Consider the following 21,224-nt stretch of genomic DNA (forward strand, 5'->3'; position numbering starts at 1 on the left):
TGACAGGAGCAAACACAAAGAAGAGGCAGGGCAAGACTGTTGATTACCATAAACGTGTTCATTTGCCCCCCTGAGGGGGAAGGAAGGTGCGATCGAGGAGGGGGCGGAGTTAAAACATTAGACGCGAGCGCATAGACAAACAGGTGTACACGGATCCCCTTGACAGTCACACAGAAGAAAACAAGACCATGTAGAAGAACCGAGTCAGGATTTAACAACGCTGCCGGGTGGATGTATGAGGACTGACTCCATGAAGACTGAACTAGCGAGAATATTCTGGAGGATTTAGGACACTGCTGAAAACAAAAGGTAAGACAGTGTTATTTTACTGTATGTCTATTCCAAATAGTCGGTGGTCAACAATGTTACATGCGTTAGTCGTGTTTTTGAGATGAAAGTTGATGCTTTTGCTTTTCCCTTCATGGGCGTGTAGCGCAATGCCAGCAGTAAGTAAGGCGTCAGAAATGCAGATAGACAGGTTTGCCCGTGCTGACGTCCAAACGGTTACGGTCACGTCAGTAGGAATTTCCATTCCAAGACGAGCCGGCAAAATCTGCTCCATTAATAGCACTTTTATGTCATGTTACATCTTAGGTACACAACTTCACGAGGGTCAAAACAAGCCGCCGTATCAACAATAGGCGCCGTTTGTTATGACACCGTCGGAGAAGAAAAGAAGCAGTCGTCATAGATGCAGAACAATCAAAAGAAGTTTGGTAGCATATATATGTTAAAAAATAAAATACAAATAAAGAACTACCATTTTCCTGTCAATAATATAAGTTAAATACAATTAAAGTTCTTACTAGGTCATGTCAATATTTGGAAGTGTCCAGTTTGTCCAACAACTTGCATAATGTAGTCACAGCAGAGACCAACGTACTCTGATTATTGTCCGTGATAAAGATCTAGGGCAGAGCTATATAATCGGAATATTGGTGATGATGTCATGATTTGACTGCAATATACACGCTCAAGTTTTTAAATGCTATTCAGGACAGTAAATATAAATGTGATTGTTCATTTATATGTTTATTTTGGTGTTGTTGTTTTATAGAACTACACTGCAACATACTTAAAAGTGTTTCTTAACCTCTATTGAGCCAAGCCACTTATAAAAAAAATATATTTGTTCATCTTTTTTTTTCTGCCAAAAATTAGCATGAGCCTAAAAAAAAAAAATCCATATTTTTAATTGACGGCAAAGTTGCTATTCTGCTGTATGAATGTCAACAAGTAGAGTGTTGATAGTTTGACCTCTCACTGTACACTGCTGGCATGCGCAAAAGATGCATTAGTAGTAAATAAATAATTATTGGACCAATTAAGTGAAATTGGATCATTTCCTGCGCCACACCTGATGATCGCTAATATCTTTATTGAACAAAATGTCTTGGAATTTGAAAGCGGCTGTAGGTGTGCCTAATATTGTGACCGGTGACTCTCTCTAAAGTCAACCCGGCGAAGAACTCCTCCCTTGGATGAGGATTAACGTTTTCCGTGTTTGTTTAATGTGTATGACTACAATCATGTTCCTTTTACAAACAAGACAGACAAGCTTGTTCACACGATCATTTTTTGTAGATTGTAAAGGGGGGTTTACAGGTCCGGGGAAAAAAACAAAACAAAAAAACAGCTGCAACTGGTTTCAGAATGCTGCTGCTCGAGTTTTGACGGGAACCCACCACACCGGTCTTAAAAACTCTCCAAGATTAGATCTTTTCTTATTTATTAAATCTTACTGTTGGTGTACGAAGCTGTGAATAGCCTGAGCCCTAAATGTATTCAAGACTTTTTTTTTTTTTTTTAAGTTTTGTGTAAGACTTCCGGACCCCTCAGTTCATCGGGTTTCTAATTATTGAATGTGTCCGGAACCAAATAAGGTAAAACAACTTCTGGAACACCTTCACTTTTCTCCAACATTTAGATTTGAACTGAACTTATATATAATACACACATAATGCAACACATATAGGTTTATCTTATTTATCTTGCTTTTATGCTATGATTTTTACCGCTTTTATTTAAGCTAATTTTTAATCATTATTTCATTGCCTCTATAAAGTGATATTTATGTTTTGTATGATTCTTGGGGGGGCAAATGAACGTGGCCAGCTTTTACAGGCTCTCCTCTTTGACAGGATGTCGTCAATATCAGACGCAGACTTCCGCTGCCAACAGGGAGACACAATCTGTGGTGAGCGAAATAGTTTACAGAATTATACTCGTGCTTTAATTAACCCTCAGGTCTTGTTTGAGTCTACTGTACTACTACTTTGTTTGACCACTTTTGGTCTGTATTTTTTTTTTCTTTTCAATTTTTTTTTCACTACATAAAGTTTTTATCTAATTCCAGTTCTTGTCATTAGTCTAAAATCTGATTGATTCTCCACACGGTCATGAAGAAAAATCACAGTAGCTGTAAATTTATGTGTTTCCGCATACAGTCAAACCTCGGTTTTCAAACATAATCCGTTCCAGAAGGCTGTTCTAAAAGTGATTTGTTCGAAATCCGAAACAACTTTTCCCATTATAATTAATGTAAATAATTTTAATCCGTTCCAAGTGTAAAAAAAAAAAAAAAACTTTTTCCAAGGTTTTTTTTTTTTTTTACAATTTTACACTATTTTTATTTTTTTAGGATGGTGCTCATCATTGATTACGCCATTCCGAACTCCTTCGCTAACACAGACACACGCACGCCTGATTCATATTTTGCTATTAATTATTTTTTAAATTCGATAGTTCTGCACACTACTTTCCTTTTTTTCTTCACCAGCTTCACATCTTGCACTTGCTTTCTTTGGACCCATGATTAGGGGCTAATACACAATGCAAAACTTTATTTAAAAAAAAAAAAAAAAGTTTGGTCGAGAGCCGATTTTTTGGATGAATTCTGAGACATAAAATTCTCAAATTTTCTGGTCGAAAACCAATTTGGTCGAGAACAGAAGCGTTCGAAAACCGAGGTTTGACTGTATCTAGAAAAGTTTAGTAGTATTGGTGGTATTCCCGTTACTCACACCCAACTACTAATTTTTCAACTTTTTCCACTTTTCTTTTGATAGCATTATGATCGTCAATAGTTATTTTTGGTATATGCCGCGGGCCGCCAAGAAGTGGACCGCGAGCCGCAAATGGCCACCCAGGCCATAGTTTGGACACCTCTGGTCTAGAATGACAACAGTTTGACTCAAATACTGTAGCATGATTCAACCAGTAAATAAGGAATTTTAACCTCTTAAAGTTATTTTTTTTTTCTGAATATTTTTGTTGTCACATCTTGGAGCACAAGCTGCGCAGTCAGCATCGACCACATTATCTCAGTTTATTTTTACTTCTCTGTTCATAAATATTTCACGTTTTCCCCAACGGCCTTGTGGAGGTCATAGGTCAATGAAATGTAGCCATTTGAAGAGGGGTGTATATACTTTTCATATGCATTGTATTAAGCGGTTGGAAATTACAAATTGGACAAAAATCTTCAATCTTATATTTGCAATAAGACAACCACTAAAAGTACTTTGTGAAAATGTCCAACTATTTTTTTTTTGGACAGAGATTCGCGAGTATGAGAAGGAAGTGATCATCGTGCCCCTCCTTCTGCTGGCCACCTTCGTGGTCACGCTAGTCTTCATTCTCCTGCTGCGCTTCTGTCCCGAGAAGGTGGAGCGCATCCGTATCAGATCCATGAAGCCCAACGTCAGGAGGGAACTGCATGGCATCGACGGTAAGGTCGACCCGAGTCCTCCAGCGGCGAGCTTTCTGCCAACCCAACCAACTTTCCCCTCCTTTGGGTCCTTTGTGCAGCTCCACCGGGTATCAACGTGCTGGAGCACGAAAGCATCGCTCTGGACATGCCCAACTCGTACTCCACCTTCCACCCGCCCAGCGCCTCCAAAAAGCTCTCCTTGTCCGTGGACATGCCGCCGCTGTCGTCGGGCGCCCAAGCGCTGGCGTACCAGCCGGCGATGGACGCCGTCGTCCAGCCCAGGGAGCTGCCCCGCCAGAGGCTGCCGGAGTCCTTCAATCGAGTGACCCCGCTGCCCGGTTCCTTCCCGCTGCCGTCCGATTCACCCGTGTCGCTCTACAGGGCCCGCATGGAGAACAGGAACGTGATCCTGCGAGTGCTTAATGGTGGGGAAGCCCTTTTGACATCTGTTCCACAACCTTGGTATCCGTGGACTAGTATGCTTTGGCCTTACTAGTAAGACAGTGTCCGGCTTTATGAAAAGTCCATAAATTTGATATCCAGCCTAAGGTAGTAAGTAGTACTACAGTGAGGAATAACTATTCACTAGTTCTATGCCGCTAGTAGTACCAGTGACATGAAATTCTACAAACATCTATGAGTAATAGTATTTTTCAGAGATAATTTTTTTTTCCAAGGGGAAAAGAAAATCCCCCATTTTTCCCCCCAAAAACATATTTTCAAAAATGCATTTCAGTATTTTTCAGAATTTTAAAAATAATTTTCCAGAAACCCACCCCCAATTTAAAAAAAAAAATAATTCTCAAGGGGAAAAATCCCCCATTCACCCCCCTAAAAAAAAACATATTTTCAAAAATGCATTTAATTATTTTTCAGGATTTTTAAAATAACTTTTTAGAAACCCACCCCCTAAATTTTTTTCAAAACAAAAGTTTTTTTTCCAAAATGTATTTTCAAAAATGCATTTAAGTATTTTTTCAGAATTTTAAAAATAATTTTCCAGAAACCCACCCCCCAATTAAATAAATAAATAAATAAATAAATAAATATCCCCAAATAAAGTCTACCAAGAAAATAAATAAAAAAATAAACTTATGTATTTTTCATTTAAAAATATAGTATTGGTCAGGAAAATTATTCCTTTTTTTCAATCAAGGGGCCACTCAGCGTGTTGGTTGTAATTTTGTTTCAAAACAAAGATAATTAGCCTGCTTTCATGGAGGACTACAGAAATTGGAGAATATTTACTGTCGGGAAGCTGAAATTCTGAAGATTTGGACCGTTTTATAATTTAAAGGATTAATTGATCATCCAAAATATAATTGTTTAATTTGATAATTGAATAGTTGTCAATTAATCGTTGCACTTCTACTAGTATGACAACTACGTCTTGTGAAGCAAAAATGTTCATTGGTTGACAACTGATGGTACTAGTACTACTAGTGACATTCTATTAGTTAACGTCTAGCCTTTCACTACTACTACTAGTAGTGCTCATTTATCAAGTAATGCCCAGTTTTGACTCACTGTTAACATGTGTTTGTCTACTAGTGAAACTAATTGTCCTACATATCATCAGAAATGTCATGCAGTAGTTGGAAAAATGTTACCAGTCTTACTAGTGAGGACAAAGAGTGTACTAGTAAGCTGGATATTGAAAAAAGGTGTAAAAAGGCTTTTAATATTGACTCTGCTCTCCATCTCATGCTGGTTACTGGTGCGTCAACGAACGTTCCGTCTGTCCACAGACTCGGCCGACGCCACCGAGAGGCACAACTTCCTGGGCTTTGCGTCCTTCCTGGCCCAGCTGGGACCGCATCCGTTCTTGCCTGAGCTGCTGGGCGTGGTCTCCCTGCGTGCCCCCCTGGTGACGGTGGTGGAGGAGCTGGAGAACAGGGACCTGCTAAGTTTCCTCTGGAGGTGCAGACAGGTCGGTTTGAACGCTGAAAATGATCGTCCGTGTCTTCGGAAGCGATCGTGTTCGACTGTGAAACCCAAACCGAGTCAACAAAACATTTGTGCTTCCTCGCGCAGGAAGACGTGAATCCTCCGTGCGAGATGACGGAGAGGCGAATATTCACCATGGCCCAACATGTGCTCTCAGCGCTGGTTTGTGTACATTCTTTTAAGACATTTGACTGTCAAATCAGTTTCGCGGGACTCCAAAGGGGTGAGACGCGGTATACAATTCCAGCAAAGTCAAAATAGTTTGGTAGAAAGTGGAAACGACAATCAACATTGTTTTCATTAGCATATCATCATATGATGTGGTGACCTAGAGTAACCTTGACTTCTGAGAATGCACTGCAAAATGTCTTGAGTTGCCAAGTGACAGTTTGAGTAGTAGAAGGTATTGTAAAGCCGCTCCTACAACTTCAACAAGAGCCAAGGCACATATTGTGTTGTACAAAAGAAAAGAAAAAAATCTCAATGCACAACATCAAACAAGAACGTCAGCAAAAAGTTCCTCAACAGCTTAATTAGGTAGCTTCTGCCATCTAATGAAACATCTTTTACTTCTTCACTATATATTGCTGATAAATTGTTGTACCTGATTATAGCAAATTAAAAGCAAAAAAAAAAAAAAAAAGTGACCAATTAAGTTAAAATGGATAACTAGCATTCTACTTTTCAGTAGTTTAATTCAAAAACTGAAACTTTATATTATTCATGTTATATTGACTGACTCTACAATGGAAGATATACTATTTTAAAATTTATTTTTTTTATATAAATTTGAAGATGATAGTTTACAGCTTTAAAAAAAAAAAACGCAAATTTACAATGTCAAGAAATTTATCATCATAATTATATGAAGAAAAATGGCCCTCTGAAAACTATTTTTAAGTAAATTTAAATCTATTTTGCTTGATGTTGACCTTTTCAATATAAATTTCAAACCAAGGTTATTATAGCTAGCTAAATCTAAGAAAGAAAAAAACACTTAAAATTGAAAAAACATTTGCGTTAACAAAATAATATCAAAAGGGAAACTAACCGAAACAAAACAAAAAACAACAACAACAAAACTACTGAAAATACCAAACTATTTCCACCCTCTCCAGACGTACCTCCACAGCAAAGACCTCCTGCACGGGAACATCCGCGCGCGGAGCGTCCTGGTCAGCAAGGCGTACACGGCCAAGCTGTGGGGGCTTCACGGGGTCTTCATGCGCAAGAACCAGGCGGCCACGCAGAAGGACGAGCCCAGCATGAAGAAGTGGCAGGCGCCCGAGATTTTAGCCAGGAGAACCGTCGGCCCCAGCAGTGACGTGTGAGTACGCTGGCAGAAAAGGGAAGAACTTATCACTAGGATTTCATTTCAAGTTTTTATTATTACATTGATTTAAATTGGATTAGTTTCATGTTTTGTTCACTCGTATCACATTTTCCCACTGAAGCAAACATAAACGGCATCATTTAGATAGCTTTGCCATCTAACATTTATTTTCTTATTTCTCTCTAGCTGGTCTTTTGGCATCCTGCTGTATGAAATGGCAACACTAGGTAAGTTGTGAGGACTAAACACAGTGGCACTGGTTACCATGTTTTTTTTTTTTTCAAATTACACCCCATGTACCAATAAATGTCTTAAGTAATATATTAGGACTTTTTGAAAGTGTTTAAAATGGATAGGGATGGAAGAATGTTGATTTGTTGTGATTGTATTGTATTGGTGTTAATGTTTTATGTTATGTTTGTTTTTGTTTTTCTGTAAAGCGCTTTGTGACAGTTCAGGCTATTTGAAAGCGCTATATAAATAAACTTGCGTTGAGTATGCTAAATAGTTGTTTTTTTAAGTATGCTAAATAGTTAGTTAGCAATCGCGATTAGCATTAGCACGCTAGCGACAACCATTTAAGGTAAACAAACATTACCATTTAGTTCACATCAAACATACATCATATCTACATGAGTTGAACTGACTGGATATAACTACTCATTATTTAGTATCTTTTGGTATGTTAGTTAGTTAGTTGGTATGTATTATTAAACCAACAAAATGAGGCAATTCCAAACTGTTAGCACTCGCGATTAGCATTAGCGCTAGCATTAATATATAAGATAAACACGACACATAAATCAATCATGATATATTGCGCATGACAGGTGACACATAAATCATATCTACATTACACATGTAATAGCATTTTAAAAGTCACTTACATACGATGCTTTCACAATAGTCGTCAGTAAACAAGTAGAGCACCTGCTTTGGTGCCTTTTAGCCAGAATGACCGCAATAACTTTCTGTCCACTGTTGCCAAAAAATAATAAATAAGAAGTAAACGTGTTTCCGGTGGATTCTTCGAGGCAGACATTTTCAGTTGACCTATTTTTAAAGTCGACTTTTTGTGACGAATAAGTGGTTCAGAAAACGGATGAATAGATGTTTGTTTTTAAATCTCTTAAATTGTTTTATTTGTAAATATTTTTAAATGCTGTTTTTTTTATGTGAGGAATATTGTAATTTTTCTTGTACAATTTTTTTTATTTCAGATATTTAAAAAAAATAAAAAACATACAGGATCTTTATCAGGAGTTTTTTTCAATTTGAATTTTTTCCAATGCGTGTCAATGGCCATCAATTATATTCAGATTTTTGTTATTTGCGGGCTGACCGAGCAGGACCTTTATCAAACCATTTATCTGCAGGAGAAGCTCCATTTGCAGAGATCCCCGTCAACGAGCTCCTCCAGTTCCACCAGCGAGGCAAAAGTCTGAAGAAGCATCCCAACTGCTCTAACGCCCTGTAAGGATCCAACACTTGAAAATTCACGGCACTCAAACACAACTTGACACCTTTTTTTCTCCACAGCTACGCCGTCATTAAAGGTTGCTGCCAGTGGAAAGAAGCGGATCGACCCACGCTGGCGGACGTGACCCGCAAGCTCATGTCCGGGGAGAAGAGCGCCTCGGACAAAGTCCTCAAAGGGGCGCAGGCGGTCAACCTGGAGCGCTACCTGCAGGAGGCCGGATACGGGGAGGCGAACAGCTACACCGTCTTCTGATTCGAACAAATGCCGTTCCACTTTTGTACTGGTGCACTTTCCCACTCCAACTGTTACATATTCCACTTTGCACACGGAGAAACAAACCTTGTGTGTACTCAAGACTTTTATTAAGCTTTTCTCTATGAAAATGTTTTTATAAAAACACATTTTAGGCAAAAGGAAATACAGACTTTGTTGCAGATGTAAACTTGAAAGGCGTCCAATTGGAGTGGATGCTGTGGAATGACGGTTTGCCTGCTTTTGTTTACTAACTTCCTGCAGCCCATGTTCAAGTAGCAGATGCTTCCACGTTGAAGGACCGTGAACTGAACAGAGGTGTCAAAACCAAGTCCACAAAGTTTAAAAAAAAAAAAAAAAAAAAAAAAAATTGTTACATTCTGGCCCTGGCTTTGACACCTCTGGAACTGAACGACTAATAAAATGTGAATAAATAATCATCACAGTCTGCTCATTGCAAAGTGGAGGAAGAGAAGAGGCTGCCTCACATCGACCCCGATTGATAGCAACGAGGTGTCAGAAGAGGTATTAAGGTTTAAAAAGGTCCACTACAGAGGACAAATTTGAATTGCTGGTAGTCAGGAGGTTCCACTGTATTTAAAATTATACGTTTTCACCATCTGCTTTTTTCAGTGCGTGACAAGAGGCAAGAGTTTTAGCATGAAAATTCATGGATGCTCACTATGACCTGAGCATCCTACAGCTCCCGGCGCAGAATAAAATAGATGTGCTTCATTCATTTTAATGAGATTGGAGTGTTTTGAGTTCCAAACGTGGTCACTGAACAAATTAAACATATCTAAAGGCACTACTTGTATATCTTTTGTGACCCCAGTCCTGGAACTTCTCTGACAGACCTTTCAAGTTGGTTACAGCTCCTACAACTTGTCATGAAAAATATTTTTAAGAGTAGAAAATGTAAAAGATACAAAACTAAACTCTCCCTCCTTGTCGGACGGGAACTTGTAACAAAAAAAAATTGAAGCACCATTTTAAGGCAACTCGTCGTTTGTGTAGATAACCTCGCTACCAATGAACACGAGTTTATAAAACCTATCGGGTTAGCGTACACGGCTAATTCACGTGGTCACTCATACATACTACAACCAAAAAACCTTTTTGGCGCATTGGAGGTCCAGAATGTAAACGGTCAATCATAGTGTCGTGTCAAAATCCAAAATAAGGCTGCGGAGAAGGTTACTCGCGCAGGCTGTTGATGGAGGCGCAGATCTTGAGGGCGGGGCCCAACTTGATGTTCATGGTGGAGATGAGGTGGTCCTCGCGGAGGAGCATCAGAGCCTGCCCGTCGATTTCCTGCGACAGGAAGTGAGCGGCCAGCTCCTCGCAGCCTGGACAAACACCAACAAAGATTGTTTTTGTTTTTTGTTTTTTTAAACAGTTAAAGGAAATGGTGCATCTTGTTAAGGTAGCTTTAACTTTTGTTTAGTTTTCTTTTTTTTTTTTTTTTTTTTTTTTTTATCTATTCCAGCCCAGTTAAAATGGGGGATCTTCAAATGTGATTATCTTCATCTTGTGTGGAAAATAAATAAATAAAATAAAATAAATACAAAAAATAAAAAAATTTAAAAAAGTGTTTGTGTGTGTTGGGGGGGGGAGTTTTTTTTTTTTTTGTGTGCCAATTTTAAAGGAGCTAATTTCAGCCAATTAAAATCAGCCAGCCGACAGATAGAATTTGAGTACATTCAGGAGGGGTTAAGTTTAAAAAAAAATAAAATAAAAAATTGCCAATTTGTACTAGTTATCCCCAGGAACCACATGAGTATCCTATGTTCTAAAAATAGCCCATCATTAATGGGATAATGTGGCTTATTAAGAAGAACTGAAACAAAGAATGAGAACATTTACTTATTCATTTTTTAAATTTAAAATGGTACATATTTCTTCTGTACTAAATGTATATTTTTATTTTTTAAAAATGGTTTGTAAAATGAATGAATAAAATAGATTGTGTTCAAAGGGAAAAATTGCTGTATTATTTACCCAAATATTAAAAAAAGTATATATAAAATACTACAGTTATACATATTGCAATATATTTACACTGAGCTGTCACCAACGTCTTACAAATGCAATTATACCATCTAGTGGCAGAAAAATGACCTCAACATAAATCAATATCACACTCATTTTCTATAGTCCAGTACATCTTTTAATTTTAACTATATTTTATGAATTATGAAATTTATGTATCAATGAAAAAAAGATGCAGCCATATTTCTATTAGTTTAACTTTTTTTTTCCACTTTTATGTGTCAACAAGAATATGAAAACGCAGGAAAAAAATATATATTGTACGTCTTAATGTATATTTAGAACACAAAATTTGTGATTAATCGTGCGTTAACTATTGAAGTCATGAGATTAATTCAGATTAAAAATGTATATTGTCTGACACCCCTAATTTTAATGTTGCTCGTTTTAGTGGCATTTTGACAATTGGAATAAAAAGCCTGAGAACCACTCGTATAAAAGTGGATGAAAGTAAGACATTCATTGTCTTTTTTTTTTTTGTCATGTCAAAATGTCAGCGTTCCCACCTTGCAGCGACGAGATGAACCTGCACACTTCCTCCACGCTCCACTGGGCGGGAGTGGCCGACAGGAAGCCGGCCGTCTCCATGGGGAGGCCCCCGGGGGCCGAGGCGGCGTCCGACTGGGGAGCGTTGTCCTGCTCGGCTCTGGAGCACGAGCGCGAGTGGGAGGAGCTGGGGGAGAGGGAAGGCGTGTCCTCCTCTTCCTCTTCCTCCTCCTCGTCTCCGTCGCTGGACGCGTCCTCCGAGCGGCTGGAGTCCGAGCGGCACTGGAAGCATCCGGATGAGGCGTCAGGGGAATCAGGACAAAAATTGCACACGGTTAGTTTTTTTTTACTTAACTCATTCAACTCCGGTCATTTTGACTGAAGCAACCCCGGTCGGGTCGTTTTACTGGATTTTGACTGATTTTTGCAAGTCCCACATAATATTGTGTTCTATTGCTATAAAAACATGGAACCTACCAAAAGAAAGATTAGAGTCTCTTCTTTCAATAGGAAGAAAAAGTGTATTTCTATCTGTTTCCGTTTTGCAACAATTAGGATTAGAATGTAGCTAAATTTCATCATTAGACACAAATCTGCTTAGAATTGTGGGGAAACAGTTTGTTTTCATCATGGCCCTGGTTCATCTATTATACTCTGCTCCCACCTGCTGGCTATTTTTGTAATTACTACATTTTTTTCACCCATTCTCTGCAATTGAGAGGCTGCATCAAAGCCTACTTTATGCTCTAGCATAAAAAAACCCATTAAAAAACGTATGAATATGTCTTTGGGACACTTAATACATTTAAAATAGAACGCATTTATACGTTTTTGGGAGTAAATGAGTTACACCAACTATAATTATTACAAAAATGTCCTTCGTTTTAGTCTTTGGTAATTAATTTAATGCATTTATTTTGATATGAACTGGAATAAGGACATTTGAAAGTGTGTCACATAGAAGTGACGTCATCACACAGCAGCCAATAGAAAAGCACCTTCAGATGATGTCGCCCCCATGCCGTTCTTTTTTTTTTTTTATACAGTATTGTGCACAAGTAATACACATTTTTAAAAACTAAAACTAATACTGAAACCAAACTAAAACTAAATTAAAACTAAGTATTTATTAAATAGCTAAAACTAATAAAAACTGAATACTAATTAAAACTAACTCAATTTAAAAAACAAAACTCTAAACGAAGTCTTTCTTACCTTGACGTTTAGATGCTGGCCAACCAATATGTTGCCGTTGGCGCTGCTGCGGCGCGGGGGCCCGCGCCGCCTGGCCGCGTTCTCGCCGGCGGGTTGAAGCGGCGCCGACGCCATGCTGTTGCCTTTTCCTCTGTAGCTTACGCTGTACCTGTTTCACACAGAGGGGAAACCGTCGTCAGATGACCTCATTCATCCGTGACACATTTTCGTCAAAATTCTCTGGCGGGAACCACACAGACTTGGCCACGATTCAAAATGGCGGCGCCTTCACATAGCAATCAAAATCATGCTTGTGACATAACTGGCGGCGTGTAAACAGACGACTGTTGACTCGCCAAACACGTTCGACACGTCTGCGGTGAGCCCGTCACCGGATCTTTTCAGCGTATGAATGAGGATCGTTTACTCATGTACACCAGCGCGCTATTTATTTATTTAGATTATCCATGTAACAACATGATCAACAAGGGAGGAGCGGTTGCATTTGTGTTTGTTGTGAATGGCCGCATTTTACCCGGTGAAAAGAAACCAAACCAAAAATAACAATTTTCTGAGAATAACACGCCCCCGCAAAAATCACCCTGAAAATCATTTTTTTTCTCTGTATTTATGTATAAGGTTTGTTGGTATGCTTTATTATCAGAGTAAACGAAATGAATGAATAAAGATTCAAATCAAAACAATAATGTATACATATTTTAAATCCAGTGAAAAAAAAAACATAACTTCATACATAAATATGCACTTTACAACTAAAGTTGCCTTCACTAGGAAAAATCCAAAGAAAAGAGTGTAATGGCACATCTAGTGGCTGTTAAAATAATTGACATTCAGCGCTTTAGTGGAAAGACATCAATTCCAACCACAAATGAATTAACTACCAAAGAGCCCAACATGCCCTCATGTCAATATTTTTTTGTGACATCCCTGAGGAAGATCAAAAATATTTTGTGCCCCCCAAACCCTCCGCTCTGACTATAAATAGAATCATTTGTCTATAAAATTATTCTAAGCACACCTCTGCAGAAGCGCTAATGCTCCTTGTGCACGCTGACAATGAGAACGCCACTGCCACCTACTGTAATGGGTGTGCAATTACACTTGTGCGCCGCACCGAACCTCCTATTTGAGGACAACCTTGTGTGTACTTTTTTTTTTAAAGGACGGCAAATGGCTGAAACCAACGCTAGCAGGCTAATGTAGCTAACTGATGCACAATCAACCTCAATGAGGAAAAAAAAAATATTTTTCGTCGATACTTGTTAAATATGGGGTGACAATTGGCAAAAAAAAATTGCGTACTACTCACAGGAAATGACAGCAACTAGTGTAAAAAGTAAATGTGCATGAAAATGGAGGCGTACCTCTTTGCACAGGTGTTGGAACAGAATCTCTTGCTTCCTCTGACTTGGTTGGCCGGCGCCAGGCTCAAGCAGTACTCGCACTTCAACACTGGAAAAAGGGGACATGGAGGTAACGTCACTCCTTCGCTCGCACGGTCTTCATGTTTTAAGCGTGTGTTTAGCGTGGAGACACTTACGAGGTGGGCCGTTCTCTGCGCGGGCGCCCAGTGCAAAGTCGCGATCTTTGAGGAGCCCGGTGACCTTCAAATCAAAGGAGGAAAATGTTCAAGATGTGTAGACACCTGCGTCATCATCATTGAGTGTTGTCGCTTTATGCAGCACAAGTGATTATTTTGTAACCTGGCTAATGATGAGTGGAGAGGGTGGGCGGAGTCATTTTAGACCCGAGTGGCCTTTTCGAATGACAAAGGAAGTTTATGTAGTGGAGTTGAAGTTGTTTGGCACTTCATTAAATACATTTACAGTCTTCATCAACTGAAATACAATTTGGGAGGAATTAACTCATTCACTCGCAGCCATTTTCACTCAAGCAACCCCCCCCTTTCGCTACCCCCCGTTTGACTGGATTTTGACTGATTTTGCAAGGCCCACAGAATATTGTGTTCTATTGCTATAAAAACATGGAACCTACCAAAAGAAAGAAAAAAAATATCTGTTTCCGTTTTGCAGCAATTAGCATTACATTGTAAATAAGTTTCATCATTTTGCACAAATCTGTTTCAAACAGTGGGGGGAAAAAAAAAAGAGCTTTTTGCAACATGGCCCTGGTTGATCTCTTATACTCTGCTGCCACCTTCTGGCTGTTTTTGTAATCACTACCATTGCTTCAAGTATTCTAGTCAGTTTAGAGGCTGCATCAAAGCCTTCTGCTCTAGCATAAAAATTAAAAAAAAATAAAAAGCGTAAAAATACGTCTTTGGGAGCAAATGAGTAAATAAAAACGCCGACGATGAAATCTTACAGGGAACGGCTCGGCTCCCTCTTGGATGACGAAGCCCTCGATGAGGTGCGTGAGGACTTGGGGTTTGACCACCGCCTGGGGGAGCGGCGCGCGCTCTTTGTCGCCGTGGCCCGCCCTCGACAGCGGCAGAGGCAGGGACAGGGCGGGTGGCAACGAGAAGGAGGCTGCGGGGAGAGCACCTGCTGAAGACGGAGAGACAGGATTATGGATTTCTATTTGTTTTCACCACAATCCGACTTCCAAATACAAACATTGAGTCGCTGAAATCAGGCATTCAAAAGGTCAAGTAAAGTTCACATCTAAGAGGTTGTAGAATTTTTTATTTTATTTTTTTTAAATAATTGGCCACGTTAATTTGCTTTCTATTTTTTCTGCCGAATATCAGCCGGACTCTGCCTAAAAAAAATCAAAAAAAAAAATCCAATGGGCCAGTGCATGTACCTGACTCCTTTGTCGGTGCCGGAGTTAAAGCAGCAGCGGCGTCTTTCATCGGCGCAGATTCCGAAGATCCCGCAGTCGCCTCGTTGGGTGCGTCGCAGTCCGACTTCCTCTTCAGCGAGCCGTTGGCAGGCTTGTTCTATCGGAACACGTTTATTTAACGCTGATGCGCAACCTAGCTGACGGAAAGGATCGCGACCGAGCTCACCACCGTCGTGGAAGTGTTGTGCGAGGCGACGCCGGCGCCGGCGCTCTCCTGGGCCGCCACGTTTCGCACCTGCGCCAGGGCCACGGCCTGCACGCTGCCCGCCACGCACTGCCTGGCCCCCACCAGCTGCACGGGGATATGCGGCGGGTTGTGGGCCGCCTGGCTGTTGCTGGGCGGTGCCGGGAGAATGGGGAGCGGCTGACGGGGGGTCACCTGCATGGGCAAACGGTGTCCGTGCGCCATCTTGGGCTGGATGGGCACGGGCCCTTTGTCGGCGGCGTTGGCCTGCTGGAGGGGCTGCACCACCAGCGTCTGCGTGTTCACGTTGGCTTTGGGGGCGACCGAGCCGATGGAGTAGCCCTGGGTGGAGGTAGGCACGTTGGAGGTGGGCACCAGGATGACGGGGGCGGCCGAGGGCGACAGGAGGATCTGGGAAAGGGGGAGCGCCGGGGAGGAGGCGGCGGAGGGGGCCACCGAGGCCGCGGGAGGAGGGATGGTCATGGCCGGCTGGTTGGAACCTTTGACGTTGCCGGACATTTTGGCCGCTTGCTGCTGGGGTTGAGCTTGCTGCTGCTGAGCGAGAGGAAAGGCGCCCGGCTCTTTTCTTTCGGGGAGCTCCGACTTGACGGCGACCGCTCGGGGAGTGGACACGCAGTGTAAGGCCAGATTCTGCACCTGGGAGGTTTCAAGAGTTTTGTTTTCATTACATGCAGTTTACTTTATCGTTAGTTTGTTTTTAAACTTAAAAACTTCCCTGCTACCAAGTTTTCACTCTTCACTTTTTTTCATGCTCCAGCCTTAAACAAAAAAAATATTTTGTTCATTTTCTCTTAATTTCTACACACCACACCTCTTGACAACATAAAAGAAGCAGTTTTCATTAATTTTTTGCACATTAAAAAAAAAACTAAAAAACTAAGCAATCTAATTACATAATAATAATAATAATAATAATAATAACAATAATAATAATAATAATAATAATAATAATAAAAAATATATAATGTAACAATATAATTTAAAAAACTAAATAAATAAAAATTAAATCTTGCAAACTACAGGGTAAAGTTATTATTGTCATTCATCATTTGTTGCAATGTAGTAAAAGCCAAAATCACTGTTGGCACTGTACCCACAAATTGAACAATTTTCATTCTGGGCACCGTCCAACATCCACCTTGTGCACTACCAGCGACATATGGGTTGATCGACAGCACACTGCACTGTGCTAAGTGCAGTGTGAAAAAGGCCTGAGCACTCATTTCGAATTATAAAACCAAGGCAGTAAGGATAATATCAATTGATGAACATCAATTGCCACTAAAAACGTTTTCATTTTTTTCATTTTCAGGGAGAGGGCTGCCGTTTGCCTATAACTAAAGTTTGAAATATTACCTAAGTGCAGTGCGAAAAGACCTGAACACTGATGTTGAATTATAAACCAAGAAAGCAATGATAATATAACCAATTTAAACAGAAATAACTGATGACATCAACATCAATCTGGCAGCCACTTCTACACAACTAAATTTTAAATTGTGACCTAAGTGCAGTGTGAAAAGGCCTAAACACTGATTTTCAATCATTAACCAAGACAGTAAAGCTCAAAATAACCAATTTGAAAGCTTTTTTTCTTCAGTCTGGACTGCTGCTTCCACACAATTCAAGTTTAAATTGTGATCTTTTAAAACTATATTTCAAAACTCACAATACGTTGCTTTGTAGTGTCAATATCTTTTAGTTACACTCAGACAAAAGCAAAAATTATCATTTGTGTAACAACTTGTAAATGTACTAAAAATAATAATGGAATGTGTGGTTGATATTGTGTGGCTAAAGTGTGATGTTGCCTCCACCTGATCACTGTCGGACTGAGTGCTGGCTGAGGTAGGCGTTTCGGTCTGCTGCTGTTGCTGTTGCTGCTGCGTCTGGGCCACTGTAGTGACTGTAGCTGTTGCTGTGCCCCCTGGCATGAAGATGAGCTGAGAGGCCAGAGGAGCCCGGAGAGAACGATTCACCTGGAGGACAAATGCTACTTGTTAAGACTACAATACCCACAAAGCACCAAGCACTACTAATCTGTTGTGTCGATTAATTGGGGCAAGGGAGCAACTACATCAAAATATTTTCTTTTTACTGGACCCCACAGAGCGTCCTCATCCAACTCACCCTTAGATACATCTGCCCCTGTGCTGGCGAGTTCCCCGCCAACAACACTGACTGGTTGAGGGCGGTAGTTGTCGCGGAGGTGGCTGGCCCGTGCGGACGAGGGGTGACGGCGGTTCCCCCCGCCGACGTGGTGCTGAGATTCACCTGGGAGAAATTCAAATCACACAATTCTGATCCAGATCACAAGTTGGGAAAACAATGCCAACGATCGGTGACGATGAAACCGTACAGTGGTGGTCGCCTGTGAGATGCTGCTGCTCGGGGTGTTGGACTGGCGGCTAGCGGCAAGTGTGGCCTGGTTGAAAAAGAGAGAGGCATGAATGGGGTTGTTGGGGGGGGCTTGCATTATTATTTTTTCCTCCAAGTACTTTTTTTTTTTTTTTTTTAATTGAACCACAAAAACCTAGCATGATTGTCAATGAAGAAGCAGCTTGTCACAAAGGAAGGAATAAATCATAAAGGAGCAAGCCAAAGTTCTTTTAGTTAACGAAAACTATGGAAATCAGTAAAACTGACGGGGGCGACTGAGGGCCGGAAAAAATAAATAAATAAATAAATAAATAAATAAAAAAACTACGATGCTTATATATATTAAAAAAATACTAACTTAAATTACATATTACATTAAAAAAAAAAACTACTTAAAATAATACATGAGCCTTTAGGGATTGATAATTTTAAAATGCATTTGTTTTAGTATTACAACTGGGTCATTAGCAGGAAGACTATTAATTAATTTTATTTATTTTATTTTAGTTTATATATATTTAAGAAGTTTACGGACTGTTACACAGTACCAATATTTTTTTTCTGTGGATGGCCGATTTTAAAATAATTTAGTAATTTTTATTTATTTATTTTTTTTAACTACACAATAGTTACAGCCATGTTTTAGTCTTGCACACAAAAAACACACAAAAAAATATTAAAACTAAACACTAAACAAAGCACTTAAAAAAAATATAAAATCATAAAAACTAATTAACCTGCTCTGAATACTAATTAACACTCGCTAAATTTAAAAAGCAAAACTCAAAACAACATAAAAACTATTACAAAAATTCCGAACCCAAAAAATAAGCCTGGAGAGGATATTTTGAGCGTCTGTTGCCAATAATAGATTTTCCCCACATGTTTTCAGTGACGAGACTCTCTGCGCATTGCTTTCTAAGCAAGTAAATTATAAATACTGATGAGTATTATTGTACAACAATCAACTGCAATACAGGGAGAATGATGTACTACAGAGCATATCAGTGATAAGACTACAGCATGCTTCCACTTGTGTTTAAAAAAATAAATAAAAAATTCAGATTACATTGCTTCCATGGTAACAGGGCTCCTTCCTAAAAACCCTGTCCTTTTGATTCCTGCCTACCTGCTGCACAGCCGCCAGATTTTGCAGCTGCGCGTTGTTGATCTGCTGCTGCAGCATGAGTTGCTGGAAGTACTGTGCTGCGTTGGGCTGTCTCTGCAAGGCTTGGAGAGCCTACAAACAAGCACACGGTCAGATAGACTGCAAACGCACATTTTACTTGAATAAGCTCAGGCACTCACCTGCACAGCCTGGCGCTCGTATAGAGACATGTGGGCTATCTGCGGCGGGCGGGACGCTCTGCTGGTTTGAGTGTTTCCATTGGTGGTGGTGGTGGTAGTAGTGGTGGTGGCGGTGGTGGTGTTGTTGTTGTTGTTTGTGCTGGTGTTTGGATCCTCACTTACATCCATTTTATCTGCTAGGAACAGGGAGCAGTGTCAATTAAGTTGCATATTAATTTTTCTCATTAAAACGCTCATATTTTTTGTTGTCCACCCATTTAGTCCCAACAGGTTTACAAGATAACCAATTGGCTGTTTACTGGCAAGATCGGAAAGGCTTTCGTGATAAATTTCACAATGAACTTAAAATGCATTACAACCTTTAGAGCAGGGGTGGCAAACTGCGGTCCTCGAGGGCCGGAGTCCTGCAGGTTTTATAGATTTCCCCACTCGAAGTGCAGCTGATTCCAATTAACAGGCTCGTTATCAGGATTCTGCAGAGCTTGCTGATGAGCTGATCATGAATCAGCTGTGTTGAAGGGAAATATCCAAAACCAGCAGGAATGCAGCCCTCGAGGACCGGATCTCGCCACCCCTGCTTCAGAGATTAATTTAATTTGAACATCTGTATGTTTTTAATGCACATGTCCAACTGTTTAGTATTTCTGTTCTTCACCAGTCAACAACATGCAAAGTGCTACATGTCAGAGGAGGAGCAACTGGTATGAAGAAATTCATCAACTTTTAGCTGAAAGACATCAAAGGGGGGCTTCTCTTACTGGTCTCAGTTCAACACAACTAATTTTCTGGTTGAATTTGAATTGGTATTAATTTAAAATGTAAATATTGCCGAGTGAGAGCCAAAATCATGATCACGATGAAACTTCTATTAATTGTGCAGCCCTATTACGGAGGGTAGTGGCCAATGGGCTTCTTGGAGTTGTCTTCAGCAGATTTCAAAAGTGACAGAGAGGGACTGGAAGAGTCACAGAAAGGCAAAGAAGTAGACATCCTTGAAATGTAAACAGAAAAAGTGTTAAGAAGTGTTCTGCTGTCCAGCTCCTTGTTGAACAACAAGTGCAAAACACTGACCAGTTGGGCCTCTGAGAAGTTTTGGTCCAATTCAGAAATGTCAACCAGAAGTTGAATACTCCAAACATGTTGTGATGAGTGTATCACGGTTCAGTACAAAATGTAGCATATCGGTTAATGTCATTTATTTTATAAAAAAAAAAAAATGTAATCATGCACAGAATATTGACTATTTTGAAATAACATTGTTTCGGGTGCTGATGCGGCACTGCGCCCACACAAATGGCAGCAACTTACTTTTTCCTAGCAGATGCTTCTCACTACAGAGTGCTTGTAAAAAAGCAACAAGATGAGCCGAGCCGAATCAACCACATTGAAGCCAGGACGATTCGTTCGATTTCCCAACCAAGCCAACCTGTGAACGTAAAGCAAGAAAAGAAAAAAAAGAAGAAAAAAAACATCAATTAGTTCGTCCAGATAAAGGAGACAAAGCTAGGGCTAAACAATAGATTGGACTAGGTATGACTACAAATATAGTGAGTACATCCAGCATAGCGTTTTAACACGAACACGATAGTTTACGGGCTAAAGCGACAGTCGTAGCGAAAGTTTAACTGAAGATAATTATCTCCCTTGGCGTAGTAGCCAGCTAGCATTTGAAGCTACACGGCGAGCAATCATGCGAGACGTCATCATGATCGTGTGCTGCCTCCAAAAGGCTGCTGATGCTTGTGTCGTTACCTTGTTTCTTGGTTAATGTGTTTGTTACGTTCACGCCTATTTGCAGGAAATTGTAAACCCCCGGTTGAGGTTTCAAGCTCAGACGCCGAAAGCCTTTTATTGGCTTTTTGGCTCTAAAAAGAAAATCCGCCCCCAACAGGTCGATTTTTTATATTCTTCTACCTCGCTGGAATTTTGGAGTTGTCGAATGAGATATGTGAACAATGCCGCCATCTGTTGGAAGGCACTGACATGCGACGTTCCGACCGTCAAAAAAAAAAAAAAAAAAAAAAAACTTACGTTTTTCTGAGTAAGTAGT

At 40.2% G+C, this 21,224-nt stretch overlaps 3 protein-coding genes across 9 annotated transcripts in view; 1 reads left to right on the top strand and 2 right to left on the bottom strand.

Annotated features, from left to right (window-relative positions):
- Nucleotides 1-8,031, bottom strand: part of casp2 (caspase 2, apoptosis-related cysteine peptidase) — a 28,265-nt gene extending 20,234 nt beyond the window's left edge. For all 4 annotated transcript variants that reach the window (XM_077526837.1, XM_077526836.1, XM_077526833.1 and 1 more), the window contains exons 1-2: nt 7,880-8,031; nt 6,784-6,995 (exon numbers count right to left, since the gene is read on the bottom strand). The gene's annotated coding sequence lies outside the window, so the exon portion shown is untranslated. The remainder of the gene's footprint in view (nt 1-6,783; nt 6,996-7,879) is intronic.
- On the top strand, nt 104-9,532 carry styk1b (serine/threonine/tyrosine kinase 1b). The gene is made up of 10 exons (XM_077526850.1): nt 104-309; nt 2,142-2,197; nt 3,560-3,730; nt 3,811-4,137; nt 5,461-5,642; nt 5,747-5,821; nt 6,778-6,986; nt 7,179-7,219; nt 8,369-8,465; nt 8,532-9,532. Exons 2-10 carry the CDS (start codon nt 2,143-2,145, stop codon nt 8,722-8,724), a joined length of 1,350 nt encoding a protein of 449 aa, XP_077382976.1. The 5' UTR covers nt 104-309; nt 2,142; the 3' UTR covers nt 8,725-9,532.
- phc1 (polyhomeotic homolog 1) lies at nt 9,100-21,086 on the bottom strand. Of its 4 annotated transcripts, none has more exons than XM_077526828.1 (15): nt 20,927-21,086; nt 20,483-20,600; nt 19,175-19,347; nt 18,996-19,106; nt 17,847-17,912; nt 17,618-17,761; nt 17,305-17,466; nt 15,449-16,123; nt 15,244-15,379; nt 14,803-14,984; nt 14,018-14,081; nt 13,842-13,929; nt 12,478-12,625; nt 11,283-11,544; nt 9,100-10,073 (listed from the first exon to the last, which is right to left on the bottom strand). In XM_077526828.1, exons 3-15 carry the CDS (start codon nt 19,340-19,342, stop codon nt 9,922-9,924), a joined length of 2,358 nt encoding a protein of 785 aa, XP_077382954.1. In that variant the 5' UTR covers nt 19,343-19,347; nt 20,483-20,600; nt 20,927-21,086; the 3' UTR covers nt 9,100-9,921. The 4 variants fall into 4 exon arrangements, with proteins under 4 accessions (XP_077382954.1, XP_077382956.1, XP_077382953.1 ...); XM_077526830.1 differs by having other exon boundaries at nt 14,803-14,981; nt 19,175-19,350; XM_077526827.1 differs by having other exon boundaries at nt 19,175-19,350.
- Nucleotides 21,087-21,224: the final 138 nt, after the last annotated feature.

The sequence above is a fragment of the Festucalex cinctus genome, chromosome 7 (assembly GCF_051991245.1).
Source record: "Festucalex cinctus isolate MCC-2025b chromosome 7, RoL_Fcin_1.0, whole genome shotgun sequence".
In the NCBI taxonomy this organism is placed as follows: Eukaryota; Metazoa; Chordata; class Actinopteri; order Syngnathiformes; family Syngnathidae; genus Festucalex; species Festucalex cinctus.